The sequence below is a fragment of the Sardina pilchardus genome, chromosome 9, assembly GCF_963854185.1.
Source record: "Sardina pilchardus chromosome 9, fSarPil1.1, whole genome shotgun sequence".
In the NCBI taxonomy this organism is placed as follows: domain Eukaryota; kingdom Metazoa; phylum Chordata; class Actinopteri; order Clupeiformes; family Clupeidae; genus Sardina; species Sardina pilchardus.
Window position 1 is genome coordinate 28,547,374 of NC_085002.1, and position 14,854 is coordinate 28,562,227.

Here is a 14,854-nt window from a genome sequence, read left to right on the forward strand (position 1 = left end):
CTCCTACACAGGTCTTGTAACGGAGATTTGTTCTATGTATTTTTCAAATGTGTGAACTTTATACTTTTCGAGATATTTACGATAAAAGAAATTACAATTCCCATAGAGTTTACATTGAGACCCTTTGGCGGCAAAGATTAATTGTTACGTCAGTGCGCAGCTGTCAGTAATCAAGGATCTCTGATCCAAATAAAGCCATGCCACCGCCGCTGCGCTGAACCAGGCTAAACGTGAATGTTACATTACACCCAGAGCGGTAGATATAACAGAGTGGCGACACTCCCATAGACCTCCATAGGAAACAATGGCGGACGTTTTTTCAGGCTACTTCCGCGTTATGGAGAGCTCAACAGTTCTTAACAGTGACATTCGCGGAGTTTGCCTCATTCACTTCCATTGGAGTCTGCCTAACCTTGTCAGCGGTAAGTAAACGAAAGCACGACCTTTTTTGAAATTGTTATATATTTCCTATATCAACTGTACCAGTATGTACTCGTAGTGTTATTCGAGGTTGTTTGTGCTGCTCGTTTAACTGTTATTTTTGTATCTTAGTTATGACCGAAATTCCAGAGCATAACGTTACGTTAGCCTACCAAGCTAACCTTAGACGTGGAGGGAGGCTAGCTTAAATGTAATGTTCCTATGTCAATAAGGAATGTCAGACATATCACACTTGGTTACGCTACTGTAGTAGAGCAACGTTAGATAATATATGGGGTTATCAAGGAGTTTGTATGACATTTATAATCCTATTTGCTGAACCTGATGGCGTTAGCTAATGTTAGCTAGTCAGCTCACGCACATTCGAAATGCAATGAAGGGGGAACAGTAACGTGATCTTAATGCATGCAATGGCATCAGATGTGCTCGTTATCAACGAGTTTGTGATTAAGTTGTTCTTCAGATGAACAGTGGAACTAATTAATGGGATGACATTTCATTTAGACCTGATCTAGCTTGTTAGCTTGCTAGATGGAATGTTTCATGGCACTATGAAGTGAACCTGAAGCTAAACTTGTGATCAGAGAGCATGATATGAACTCGGGTACATCTCTTCACAACAGAAATTTCAATTATGAACTTCAGGCCAGGGGAGCTGTAGAAGCAAAAAATGTACTATACTCTCCTGCCGTGTGTCACTTGCCTAACTGTCCAGTCCTCAGTCCTGCCCCTAGTGCCACTACTGTTCCAACTCCGGAGTCGGGACAGTGGCACGAGAATAGAGCTTGGGATAGGGGCGCGTGTACAGTGCAGTACTTATTTTTGTCTCAACTGCTGTTGGATGTCAGGTTGCAGTCAATACTACATTGAATGTACATTTCTGAGGTCTATATCACCACAGCAGGTCGATGTTTTTGATGGAATAATTTTGATTGCAATCACTATCTTGCAGATGCTGAAAGTGATGTGACAAGACATTGTCTTCAATTAAGTGGTCCTTGTAAGTAGGCTATAATAAAAAAAAAATATTTTTTTTTACCTTGTATGGATAACTGAAAAGTGTAGGTTAATGATGCTCTAAGGGCAGAATTAGGTCCATCCATAGAATAAGAACAATGTTTGCAATGATGTAGCCTAGTCTAGTTAGCTGTAGTGGGTATACTGTAATCAATCCCAATTGTTGTCTGTACAGCATGCTGGCATTCCTCACAAAGTCAGTTACTGATTACCCTCAGTATTGTTCTTATTACAATAAGAAAAGTCTCCTTGTGTTGATGAATGCAATGGCTAAAGTGCAGTGATTTCTTATAGCCTGTCAGCTTTTTATTCTCAAAATAGCCATGAAAGATATTGTTGGGAATCATTGGTGTTATAAAAGTTATAAGGTGTGGCACCCCCAACCAACCTTGAAGGGGTCAGCCGTGTATGTAAAACTCTTGCTGGCCTTTTGCTTTTGTTTATGCTAATACCTTGATGTGGCATCTGTGAATGTATTGTACCAAGTATACACTGACTTTTACCTGCTCTCTCCATTTTCCACTGTGCCTGTTCTTGCCTAGGACCAAGGATGCAGAGGACAAGACGGGTGTGTAGTATTGACTGAAATTATCAGAGAGGGTCATTTTTTATGGTTTAGGTCCAAACGAAGGGACCCGTCCAACCTCAGCATCTCCAACACCTCCTGTCACACCTCCAGCCAAATGTGCTACATCTTCCTCAGTTAACCTTCTTGTACTGTAGGTGTGCATGTCCAGCATCCTTTGCACATTAATGTCTTAGTTGTACACACGGTACGGTTGTTCAGATTTGGGAATCTGAAATGTTTTTCAGAATGTCTTTAAAATATAAATGGGTGTTAACCCTCCTTTTTATATTGCAGTCTCACCATATCTCCCTTAAGCCTTTTCTGTGTGTATTCCTGTTCCTATTCATGTTGTTAAAACATAGCCTACTTGTTCCACACATTGAAAATGTAATAAACAAATTGAAAACTCAAAATGTATCAGTCATCCTTTTTATGCTGTTCTAAGTGCTTTCTTGAAACAGATGATTGCGTATTGAGTTACAATGTTATCGAAACAGTGGGTGTCCTGAACGAACTGTTGAACAAACTTAACTTTAACATACACTCTTTTAACATTTTGGCTGTTATTTATCGTTCTTTGTTAATGTATTTACATATGTTTATGGCTTAATCTGAAAATATTACTAAGGCTGTGTGGTGGCCATATTTAGGCTATTCCTTAAAATAAACAAATTAACTGATTGACTGCATTGATCTAACTTTTAACGTATAACCTGTTACTGGTTGCCATATATTATAGATGTTCATGGCTTACTCCTAAAATTGTGAAGGCTGTGGGTGTGTAGGCCTATATAGTTAGGGTGGCCACCTTCATCTCATCAAAATAACTGGAGAGGATCACTGAACATCTCAAATACCCACGGTAACATTGGATACAAAATACATACATTTCAACAATGTAAGTTTATTATGCATGACGACAAACAGGCAAATCACGGAACCAGGAATGGAGCTGATGCCGAGAGGTAGGCTAAATGGCAGTGTCAGCTACCACAGAATAGACTATTTCAGAACGATGTTTGCAGAGCAAACTTGCGATATGTCATGGGCACTAATGTAAACATGCTAACCAACGTTATAGCACTTCAAATTGAACTCGTGTTTGGAATGTTTCGATGTTTCTCGTGATCATTGCTGTCTATCCCATAGAAATAACATGGCAGCGCCAGGGCTGGTTAGAACTGTTGTAGCGTACATGAACCACGTGACGGCGCGGCGGCGACTTCAAAGAGTGTCGCAACTCTCTCTATCTATGGCTCTGATTACACCTAGGCTACTCATTAAGCTGTAACAGCTGCAGCTGCTGTAAACCAGGACGTTATCGTCTTGTCTCCTGTTACTTGATTTGTTTATATCGTTACAGTAGCCTAACCGGTTTGCTCTCGGTAACGTTATCAACAGCTAAAGACAATCCTAACGTCAACGTAAACACTGTATTTAGCTAACGACAATCAAACTTGCTCCAGGCTAACGTTTAACGTCGGGGTAGGCTGCAAGGCGAACAGGGCTTACACAAGGGCTTTTAGCCATCTCGACAGAGCAGCGTTTTAAGTGAAGTCCAACCTGATAGACAGGCACGAGTTGCACCATTTAGGTTCAAGCCTTCTCACAGTCGCTTATTGTACATTCCTATTAGGACAATCACACTCACACACCTGGAAACAGTTTCGAAGAACATACTAGCTCATCCTGTAGCCTAATATGTGTAGCCTACATAAAATATCCTACTGTAAGCTAACGTTACATTTGCTAGATATCCTACCTGTTGCTGCATCATCGTTGATTGGCGTTGTTTGAGATTGTATTCCGTATTCCAATGGTGTCTAGCCTACTTTTAACCTGCATTAGTGTAGGCTAGATATGAAGGCTATAAGCTATCCTACCAGTCGTTTCACTGTAGGCTACTAAAGTCAGCTCTTGCAACTCGTTTGAAGTTGGCAACTTCATTTCAGTCTTTTAAATTCTAATAAATGAAGAGTTATTTTCCAAAATAGCCTATATCCACAATTTTGATGCATTTTCATAAATCACTTTTTAAATGTGACTTTCCAAGTTGGAATTGTAATTGGGTAATTGATATTTATCTATTCTTCAGTTTAGCCTAGTTGTCTTTTTAACTATAGGCCTAATATGCTTTACACAGCTAGCAACCTTTTTGCATTTACATGCAATGGTAATTCCTTATATGGAATTACATTTTCTAGTTTACACTGTTTTACCAACTGTATGGCACACGGTCACATCATGAAAACTGTTTTAGATAATTAGTTCACTTTGCAATCAGCCTAAGCAGTGTAAATAAGGCACAGGTAGGTGTGGAGTACAATGGAGGGAGCAGGAAGAGTGAGAATTAGAGGAGGCCTAGGAAGAGGACGTGGAGGTGAAGAAGTAAGAGGACAAGGAGGTGAAGGAGCGAGAGGGAGAGGACGACAAGGACAAGGAGCCCGGTGTCTTGGACAGGAGGACATTGCATGCGATATAGATGACATTTTGTGGCCGTACCCAGAGAGAAGTCATGATGTAGACTTTTTTTTTTTTTTTTTGTCTCAGTGAAATTACTATTTTGTGTTTTGACTTTGTATTTCTTTTGATGAGTGTGAACACCAATACTTGAAGTTTGGGTCCCTGTATGTTTACAGAACTATGAAAAGTATGACCTCAAACTGACATACTGTAGCCTACTGTACCTTGTGCACAGAGAAAGCAAAAGCCAGATGTGTCTTGTATTCATACCATCAGTGTGTAGTTGAAACATCGTGTGCTTAGTAAATGATAGCTTGTGTTTACTGTTTGATACAGAAACACCATTTTTACGAAGGTGTGGAGAATGAATCAAGCTGTGTTCGCTTTTGCACGAGAACTACAATGTTTTGATAATTTGGTGAAAGGTTTTGTTATTTGTGTGTAGAGTTTTGCAAAAATAGCCAATAGTTACAAAAATGTGCTTACTGTAAGCAATCAGAAAAAAATTTTACTTCAAAGTAACAAACCGCCTGCGGGCACTGTGGCAAAAGTGCAGCCTCCAGACCATGACTGGGTCCTATATAGTGCTCAAAGAAATACCATACAGAGAACTTCTTTTGATGGTTTACAATTTCTCTCTCTCAATGAATCATCATTATGTTTTCACAAAATGTAGTGCATTTCTCAAACAACTAGGCAAACTGTACCACATAGTGGAATACTTGCAAAAGTGTGTATCTTGTTCAAAATGCTTAGTTTATATCACAAATCAAGTGTGTTCTGTTTTCAGTGAAACGGTTAGTGCAATCTGAATGAGAATAAGAAGTCCTTATACACCATTACTGTAATTATGAACCAGATAGTCAAACAGCTGTGTCATGTTGTAAATGGAGATTGGCAAAAAAACCCATCAAAATGTATCTTCATATAAAATATTAAATACCATATTTTTAATTTTGTCAAAAATAAACTACAAAATACAGTAGTCACACCATGTCAAAATAAAATACTACTGAAAACAAGGGAGCATGAACTTGGAGCATGAAATCACTTTGCAAACCTTTCTTAGTAAACATATTTACAATTTTTCACAGTTGCTTTGGCACATTTCTCATCAGAATGGTCAAAACGGTTTGTTCAAACTTCATCTTATCACTTCACATCACAGTGCACAACACTGAAGATTTGCCCATTTTGAGCAAATATAGTAGCAATGCTTTAGCACATATGCAACTGATCATATTTTAAATAGATAGATAGATAGATAGATAGATAGATAGATAGATAGATACTTTATTGATCCCCAAGGGGAAATTCAAGAAAGGGTTATATAAATATAAATACTCCTTGTCAATTTTACAATTTACTTTGAGTATTTTCAAATAAGAAATGGCCAAGGCAGCACTATTTGTTTTGTGGCATAGCTATTTCAAAACTACAACGTTACACAATATTTTATGCATGTGCAGGGATTGACTTTAGATGTTTAAATTTCATAAATATACGTATTGTACTGTACTTTTCGTAGAACTGCCATTTACAGACATTGTTACAGTAAAAGAAAACAAAGACTTATAGCATTATAATGATGATTTGCAGGATTGTCCCACATCTTTCTTCATGATATTTGCTGAAATAAGCCTATCTTTGGGTGTCATTACCCCACCCCCTCCCTGGAATGGACCCCTGAAAGGAGGGTAGGGCGGACACAGTTTTCTGTGAATATCTCGAGAACCGTAGGACCAAAGATGACTTTTTTTGTATGTTGGTCTTAAGGGACCGTGTCAACCCATCTCTTAACCACTCTCATGTACAGCGCCACCTAAAAATGAAAAAGCAAACATGAGGTGTTGTTATCGTAGGTTGCACACACTCACAAGTGAACATACTGTACACACACACACGCACGCACGCACGCACACACACACACACACACACACACACACACACACACACACACACACACACACATACCATCATCCCCACCACACACACTCACAAGCAAAAAATCTCACTGATTGAAAAGCACACATAAAAGCAAGTGCACACACTCATTTACAGTAAATACAGAAAAGTGGGAGATGGAGTAGGCTATAGGAGATGGAAACAAATTTATTTTTTGCAGAGAGAATGTGCAGGACTGAGCAGCAGTCATATTTTGTACTACTTTGTGACACATCTAGTTAAACCAAGTGCTTTCTGCTTGATGAACACAGTCACATTTATTCCCACTCATAGTTGTAGCCCCATCTGAAAACACTCCCACACAGTAAAACCAGTCAAATCATTTGCCTCATGTACTCGTCCAAAACTTGAAACATTATCTCTCCCTTTGGCTTTCTACTTTCAAAGATGTGTCCATTTTAGTAGAGCTAGCTACACCGCAGGAGTACTCACAGATGTCATGGACTTTACCTGGGCTACACTGACATCTTACGTGGTGATGCAGATGTTTGAATACCAGCCAATCAGAAAGCTTATCAGGGAAAATATAATGTTCAGGTATAGGCCTACAACAAAGTTATTATAATGGGACAACATGGAACAAATTATTATAATGGAACAACATGGAATCTCCATAGAATGCTGCTGTTCACTGGGTGTTTCACTAGGATCACCATCATTGAGTTAAGTTGTTTTCTGACTAGGACACTAAAGCACACAGGATAAGTTGTTAACAGTGTTCCAGTAATTTGATGTTTGGCATGATTATACCTATTATACCTATTATATTTTTTTTGTCTTTTAATGATTACTTTTGTTTGCAGTAGGCTAATATTGCCCTGTTGTGCTTTTATGTAGGCCTAGCCTAGTGGGCTCTGCACCCAAAAGTGTTCAGCCACTAGTCGGTGAACACTGCCACCACCAGTGGGGAGTGTAAAAAGACACTGAATAATCGTTGCTACGGAAACAGAATGCAAACTCGGAAATGGTGATTGAAAGTTCCAGGCTGTTTCAGGAACATTCCAAATATTTTGCCTTCAAAAGTCAAGCTGCTGCTAAAATAACCTAGGCTACCTCTTACAAGTCCACATAGGTCGTAGTTCAAAACTAGTCGTGTTTCGAACTTCGGCATCTAAAGGTAGGTTATTTTTTCTCAATTTTGTTGACGTAGGTTATGTTGTCATTTAGGCTTAGGCTTACGATTGTTACATAGATATTCGATCTTTTGTTCAGCTTTATCCTCGAGATTGTCTGAAAGATGTCATCACCACAGCTGTCGCCAGTGATACGCAGTAGGCTAAGTCATGGTTTAATAACAAGATATTGAACTTTGTTACTTATGAAAAATAGCGAGTTTGATAAACTAGTCTAGGCCTATTTAAAACGAACTAAGATTTGCAGCAGTTGTTCTGTGTCACATAACTGCACATGTGAAAAAAGTTTAGTTAAATGACACTACTGCTTTCTCACACAGCAGGGCGTCAGATGATGGCTGTGCCTTCCCCAAGAAGCAGCGCCAAGTCTCTGGTGTCAGGTAGGTGATTCAGCCATGTGAAGAGAGAGGCTGCCTTCTATTTAACACCAGCTATTTACTCTCTCAGAATATTGGTGCCTTGTTTGCAGACAGTTTGAATATGTATGTGTTCATGAATGCCTACACTCAAATCCACAGAACCTGTAGTAAGAAGAAAAGAAACAAATCCTTTCCGAATGCCGGACGACAGCAGCATCTTTGTCTTGAGGAATGAAGAGAGGGAACGCAGGAAAAAGGTGAGTATTTACAGAACCTGTATAATGTCCATTTGTGTGGTCTGGCCCATTTCATGTTTCAAGTTGTGGGTGCCTGAATTAGGTATATGAACGTGTTGTTCCCTGACTTAGGCCTACACCTTGTACCAAACATAGCCAGACTTTAGTTGTTGTTGGACATGAAAAGCTGGGACCATGTCACAGAGATCCTTGGCCTGGATACCAGACTCTCTGACTTCGCAGAGAGTCTGGCCTAGATCCATTGGCAAGTTTTTATTTTTTAACATTTGGTAATATGTTAACCACGGGGGACACAACAAAACGATAGGCTTGCAACTTAAACCTAATTGCTCTCAGGAACGCCATCTGTTCGCTGCTTGGTGGGCTTCCACTAAGCCCGAAGTAAACGAGGGCGGATCAAGCTATCCCAAACGGAGTACTGTAGGGAAAAGAAATTGATCGGAAGTAGGTAGACAGGCGGAGCCAGGTTAAGAGATCATGTCCCACAATCATAAACTTCCAGAACCATCTTCCTCCACTGATCCCACCTAGTGGTGCTCTGTTGGCCCATCACTGGGCATGACAAGCCTTGCTACGCCCACCTGGATCTCCTTTCAGGGTGATACTATTCATAAAGTGACCTAGTCTGGTTTTAACCCCGCGCTCTGACAACTTGCCATAAAAAGTGAGATGGTCTAGTATGCGTCTCGATTGTAGCGCTTCTTACAGTGCAGTGTCTGTTTCCCATTTGCAGGAGCTGGAGGAGCAGCACAGGCTGAAGGTCCATGAGAAAGTGACCTTTGCAGGGCGGATGAGGGCCGGCGGGGCCCGGCAGAGGAAGAAGGTTCTGGAAGAGCCTCTGGAGGACGGCGATGGACACGCCCGACCCCCTGGGGCCCTCAAGCCCGCGTGGACGGCGGCCATGATGAAAGGTGGATAGGATTGGCCCTACACAAACACATGCGTGTCCACTAACAGATTATCATGTGATCAGAGGAATTATTTACATGGGTAGTTTTGTACTTGTGATGTCTGTTCCATCATTTTCTGCCTCCTAGCTAAAGCTGGTCATCCCTGGTGAAGGTTGCTTCACAGAGCAAGGCTGCGTACCTGTCTAAGATAACTGCACAGTATAAAATCTGCGTTAAAAGTACGAACAGCATTTTAGCCTCACCAGTATATTCCCGTAGTCTGGCTATCAAATGCTAAACTCAATCTTTTAATATTGAGCATTTGTCTGGAGAGTCTGCGCTTTATTTCTACTGCATTAGATGCGTGAATATTGGGCATAGTTCAAATGACTGTACGCTTGGACAGTTCTTCAACCAATCAGACCAACGATCGCCTGGTGGATAAGCCAGTTTGTGATTGGCTCCAGCCTGAGCTGCAGAGCGAAATACAAATTGCCGGCAGATCAGGCAGGGTTTACCCAGCCTAACATTCCCACGCACTCATCACAGTTTTGTTAAACACAGTTGGTAAACACCTGTGTCCTGTGTCCCCTCAGATCGCAATATTGATCGGGAGAGCATGAGTGAATACATCTCAAAGAAGAGGGAAATGTTTCTGATGGAGGTAAGGGGGGAGGGGACAGATGCTCATGTTTCTCCTTACAGTACGTGCACGTCTGACAATGCTGAAATACATCATGCAGAGACATCCAGCTGTTTGTGCCTCAATGGTTCAGTCATTGAACGTAACTTAACATGTTCTAATTAATAGTGTAATGATACTATTAAGTAGGGGATAAAGTAGGGGATAATGGACTGACAATGGACTGGACAAAAACTGGAACTACTTTGTAGGTGTGCAAATATCTGAAAAATAATTGATGTTCTAAAGCATGCATCACATTCAGAAATTCAACCAATAAGTGGTGTAAGTGTGGTGTGATATCAAGTCAAGTCAAGTCACGTTTATTTACGTAGTGGTGGCTCAAGTCGCTTTTATTTATATGGCATAACGACATGATCTTTACATGACATAACGACATGATTTTTACGTTTGAAAAAAGATAAGAGTACTTTCATGTTTTCCTTTTGCCTGCTTCTCTTTCTTTGTTGCCCTCATTTCCTATTCCTGTCTTCCTCTCATCACTGTCCCAGTACTCCTTAGAGGTGAAGAAGCAGGAGATTGAGCGGCTCGAGACTACGGCCACATCCATGGAGAAGAAGCTTGAAGAGGCTGAGCACTTCCTGGAGGAGGACAGTGCCATGTTTGACGAGTTCCTCAAGGAGAATGACAGGAAATCAGTGGCAGCCATCAAAATGTACAGTCACTCAATCCATGCATACTCAAACACACAGTTAGGCTGTTGTTATTGGCCCGTGAAGATTAAAAACCTTTAACAGAAAACAGAAAATAGTTCACAACACATTCCTGGGCAGTTTCACAAGAGTCAAAATATTGTCACAGTCACATATACCTATATATGATTGAAAATTGTTGTGTAACTTGCTTTTGTAGGGCAGAGCAAGAGACCAAACTAAAACTTGAGAAGGTGCTTGAGATCAAGAGACTCTCTGCCAAAATTGTGGCTGTTAAGAGGTAGGCTATTCTTTGTTTCCAAAAATTCAATAAGAGCTTGGCTTTGCTGTGAAGTAATACTTTTGTTTGTATGTGTGTACGATGTTGCATGTTTTGTCATAGCTAAAAGTATTTGATATTTGATTTTTTGTTTCATGCATATTTTATTGTTGTGGCCTTTGATGTGCCTTTAATATGCTTGTGTGTGTGTGTGTGTGTGTGTGTGTGTGTGTGTGTGTGTGTTGGCTTACATGCCCTCTGTAGTGACATCTCTAAGTATGAAGACAACCTGAAGGAGTACACGCTCTATAAGGACTTCCTGTTTAAGCTCTCTCCACCAGAGTGGCAGGAGGAGCAGCGGGCCAGGAGACAGAGGCTCCAGCAGGCCAGGGCCAAGGAGCGAGAGAAGGACGCAGAGAAGGACGCCCTCAGCAAGAGTCCCAACAGAAGCTCCACTGGAGAGAAATGTAAGTACAGTACATGTTACACTCTTTCTGTAGAGAACTGTGTGGTTGGATCGGGCTACTTTTCCTCATTGAGAGTGTTGGGCCAAAACTATAATTGAGGCTGCACAGTTTTTTCCCTAGTCAGAAAATGTAGCCTTTCACTCAAGAGTCAGGACCAGTTCCTAGAGTGTGTCCAGTTGAAATGTTCAAAACCATCGCTTTTGGATAATGCTCTACAAAATGTTGACTTTTTACATTTTTGTTTAGTAGCTCAATGTGTTTTCTGTGCCACGGGTTTGTGGATGAAAGGGTCTATACAATATTTAAATCTGTAATGCAACGGCTACGCTGGCTCTTTCTGTGTTCTCTACACATACTCATCACCATCTCAAAATAATCCCCCTGTGCTGCTCTGTTGAAGCTGCCGCTGGACAGAGGGGTAGCATATTAAACCAGGGTCTGCCCCCTGTCAGAGAGGCCAAGAGGCTGCCCACTCCAGGCTCCACAGAACTACAGAGTGACAAATTGTGAGTGAACACAGTCATATGCCAATGTCCTCATTAGCTGTAAAATGACTGATCTAATTCACAAAATAGTCAGTCAGACCCTGTATTCAGTAATACAGATGCATTTCTGTGTTCACAGAGGGAAAGCATCTGAAACTGATGATGACAGTTCGGAATATGAGGTCTGTTGTGTTTTTCGGCCATTTGTCTGGTACCCAACTTTCAGCCCTTCTGATATGACTGACCGATATGACAGAACCTTGAGTTACTCCAAGACTGTAAATGCTGCTGCTGCTGCTTTGGCGCCCTCTGCAGGATGAACCAGCGCTGTACTTCACCGAACCACAGCAGCTTGTCGACCTGCTCACGGAGCTGGAGGAGCAGAACCTTTCTATGGTCCAGAACGCCTGTGAGACCGAGGAAACCCTGGAGGAGTTCCGCAAGGTCATGGAAGTGACACGCAAGGAAATGTAAGAGACCTGATGAGGCTCAAGGTTAGGACAGGGGGAAGTCCGGGGGGAAGTCCCTGTGCAAGGCAGGTGAGAGAGAAAGACAGAAAATGAGAAAAAAAGAAAGACAGAGAGGCAGCTGCACACGCTTGACTCTTCATAGAATAGAATAGAACAGAATCCTACCTGTTTATACTTTCCTCCTTTGTTTCTCAAACTCTACCTGTGGCAGGAGTCAATTATAGCTGATTAGAACCAATCTTGCAGGGATTCCGAGTCTGCGGAGCTGAAGAAGCAGCTCGAGGTCATGACCTCAGCCATCCAGCGGGAGCAGGAGAAGGTGGCGGAGTTGGAGCTCAGAGCCAGACTCTACAGCTTTGGCCACTTAAAGAACGACGACCAGGTGATACATCTGATTGGCTGGGGTTCCATCCAGGGCATTTTCATATTTTGAGCACATTCATTCAAATTTGGCTAATATGCAAGTCTTCACAAGTTTCCATTTGGTTAGCTAGCGAATCAGATACACTCTCCTAAACAAGGGAGGAGCTGTGAACAGGTTCAATGTAAGATTTTCAGACCATCTTTACTAGATGCAATGCAATTTAATGTGAATAGGCTAATTTCCGTCAATCTTAATCGCATTGTACCTTATGCAAATCATGAGATAAAAAAAAAACGAATAGTTTTTTCAAACATCTTAGAAGATAAAGGGTGGGTTGCACCAACAAGGATTTAAGTTTTAACCTGGATTAAAACAAGGGTTAGCCACAAAGTATTTCCAGGATTTAAGATTTCTGATTCAAAAGTGCAACATCCCTACTAAAAAGTTGTATTGTATTGTTTCCCAGACCATATCTCCTGTAATTAATTAGGACATGTATCTTCCTCAGACTGTCTTGCTGTGTCCTCACCTTATGATACGATCACCCACATCAGCTCTCTCTCTCTCTCTCTCTCTCTCTCTCTTCCTCTCCCCAGGACAACATGTTGCACACCCTCAGAGGGAAGGTGGAGGAGGTCCACCGCTGCTGTGTGGGCGACAGTGGAGCCAACCTCAGCACGCTGCAGATGCTGACCAACATTGAGAACCGGCTGGGCGACCTCATGGAGAGGATGGAGACCATCCCCAAGGACCGGCTCCAGATGGCCGAGAAGGCCAAGGAGAGGGAGAGGAGAATTAGGTACGAGGCTCGGTTGGACACACTGTTATGGGCAGGCTGCAACAGGCACGCAACTGAAGCGGAACATTTAGAATAAATGGAACGTTTGGAATCAGTGGAACATATGGGAGCAGTGTATGTGTGGGTGTATAAAATGAAAAATAAATATGCCAGTCTTCTATATTCTAGGCCAGTGTTCTATCTCAGTTCCACTTTCAGTGTAGCCCAGACCTTCCAGACAGGCAGCAGATACGTAACTGTTCCATTCCCAGAGTGTCTGCTCTGCTGCAGCAAGTAGCTTCCACTATAATCAAGAGGCTCCACCAGACGTGAAAACGTCTTGTACATATGAAGGATTTCTTTTTTTTCTAAAATTATTTTTATGCTCTGCTAACGGAATGGTTCAGTTGTGCACCTGTTGTGGCCTGTCTGTTAGTGTACGAGTAGGAAATTGTGATGACTCTGAAGATAACCTGCCGGATGAATCCATCTATTCCTCTCATGCTGCACGCAGGATGAGGGAGGAGAAATTACACCAGCAAAAGCAACTACAGGAGGATAGGATCAAAAAGGCTCTGGAGAGGTCTCAGGCTGAAAACAAGAAAAAAGTGAGTGGCCACTAGCAGTGAACACTTACTGGAAATGGTGTAGGGAATTTAATAATAATAATGATAATAATAATAATAACACATTTTATTTAGTGTCTTTCATGACACCCAAGGTCACTTCACAAACAAAAAAAGGTTATTATAAAATTATAGTCATCTCATAAAAATAAAAAGTCAGTCAGTCAGTCAGTCAGTCAGTCAGTCAGTCCATAAGCTATGTTGAAGAGATGTTTTAAGTCTGCTTTTACTTAATCAGACCTTTCAACTGCTGTCTACCAACATTCTGTTTTGTTTTGCAGGTGGGCAAAAAGCTTATGACGAGATCTCAGCCCCCGTCTCGCAAGCTGAATGTCATCCAGAAAACAGATTTCTCTGACAAAGAGAGAGAGGACCATCAGTTCTTTTTCACTTAAAATGGGTCATTGGGTCAGTGGGTCCAAGGGGCACCTGTGACACTGACACCATCGTCATCTTAAATTAGCCATAGCAGTAGTCAGGGGAAATGTGTACAACTGTAAATAATGTCTCGTGACTGGGCTGCAGGTACAATTATTTAACCACAAAGTTGATTGGATTTGACAGGTCCTCTGTAGAGGCGTTGTAGTGCATGGGGTGTTGTAGATATTGGACGGCAACAATATGTTATTTGGAAATCGTGAGGCCAGTATGGTCATGTTAGTAAGTTACATGACTTATTCTAATTCCTTCTTACAGGATATCCAAACTAAACCATCTGGCACTGAGCTACATGTTTTAGAATCATTACATTTATTTGTTGTCTTTAAAAGGTAGTTTTTCTAAATTGTGAATGAGACCAACTGCAAGGAATGTGAGCATTTTTCTTGAAAGTAAAGTCATGGATTTGTAGCAAAAACTCAGTTGCCTGTCTTTCTTAGATTGAGCCATGTGGGGACCTATGGACTATATGGAGCACTGCAATGACATATGCAGCCTCTCAGACCTCAGCCCGTGGT

At 41.4% G+C, this 14,854-nt stretch overlaps 1 protein-coding gene across 1 annotated transcript; it reads left to right on the plus strand.

Annotated features, from left to right (window-relative positions):
• The first annotated feature begins 7,447 nt into the window (after positions 1 to 7,447).
• Positions 7,448 to 14,788, plus strand: cfap100 (cilia and flagella associated protein 100). Its single transcript, XM_062544877.1, has 16 exons — positions 7,448 to 7,571; positions 7,667 to 7,725; positions 7,908 to 7,967; positions 8,106 to 8,203; positions 8,937 to 9,114; positions 9,690 to 9,757; positions 10,288 to 10,451; positions 10,649 to 10,729; positions 10,973 to 11,175; positions 11,576 to 11,681; positions 11,800 to 11,842; positions 11,943 to 12,130; positions 12,377 to 12,512; positions 13,091 to 13,293; positions 13,787 to 13,880; positions 14,180 to 14,788. Exons 2-16 carry the CDS (start codon positions 7,692 to 7,694, stop codon positions 14,291 to 14,293), a joined length of 1,770 nt encoding a protein of 589 aa, XP_062400861.1. The 5' UTR covers positions 7,448 to 7,571; positions 7,667 to 7,691; the 3' UTR covers positions 14,294 to 14,788.
• The last annotated feature ends 66 nt before the right edge of the window (positions 14,789 to 14,854 follow it).

Excerpts from the sequence above, each read along its gene's own strand:
- cfap100 (XM_062544877.1), top strand. The coding sequence starts at position 7,692 with ATGTCATCACCACAGCTGTCGCCAGTGATACGCA. Across the intron at positions 12,131-12,376 it reads GAAGTGACACGCAAGGAAAT|GGATTCCGAGTCTGCGGAGC; the intron begins GTAAGAGACCTG and ends CCAATCTTGCAG. Across the intron at positions 12,513-13,090 it reads ACTTAAAGAACGACGACCAG|GACAACATGTTGCACACCCT; the intron begins GTGATACATCTG and ends TCCTCTCCCCAG.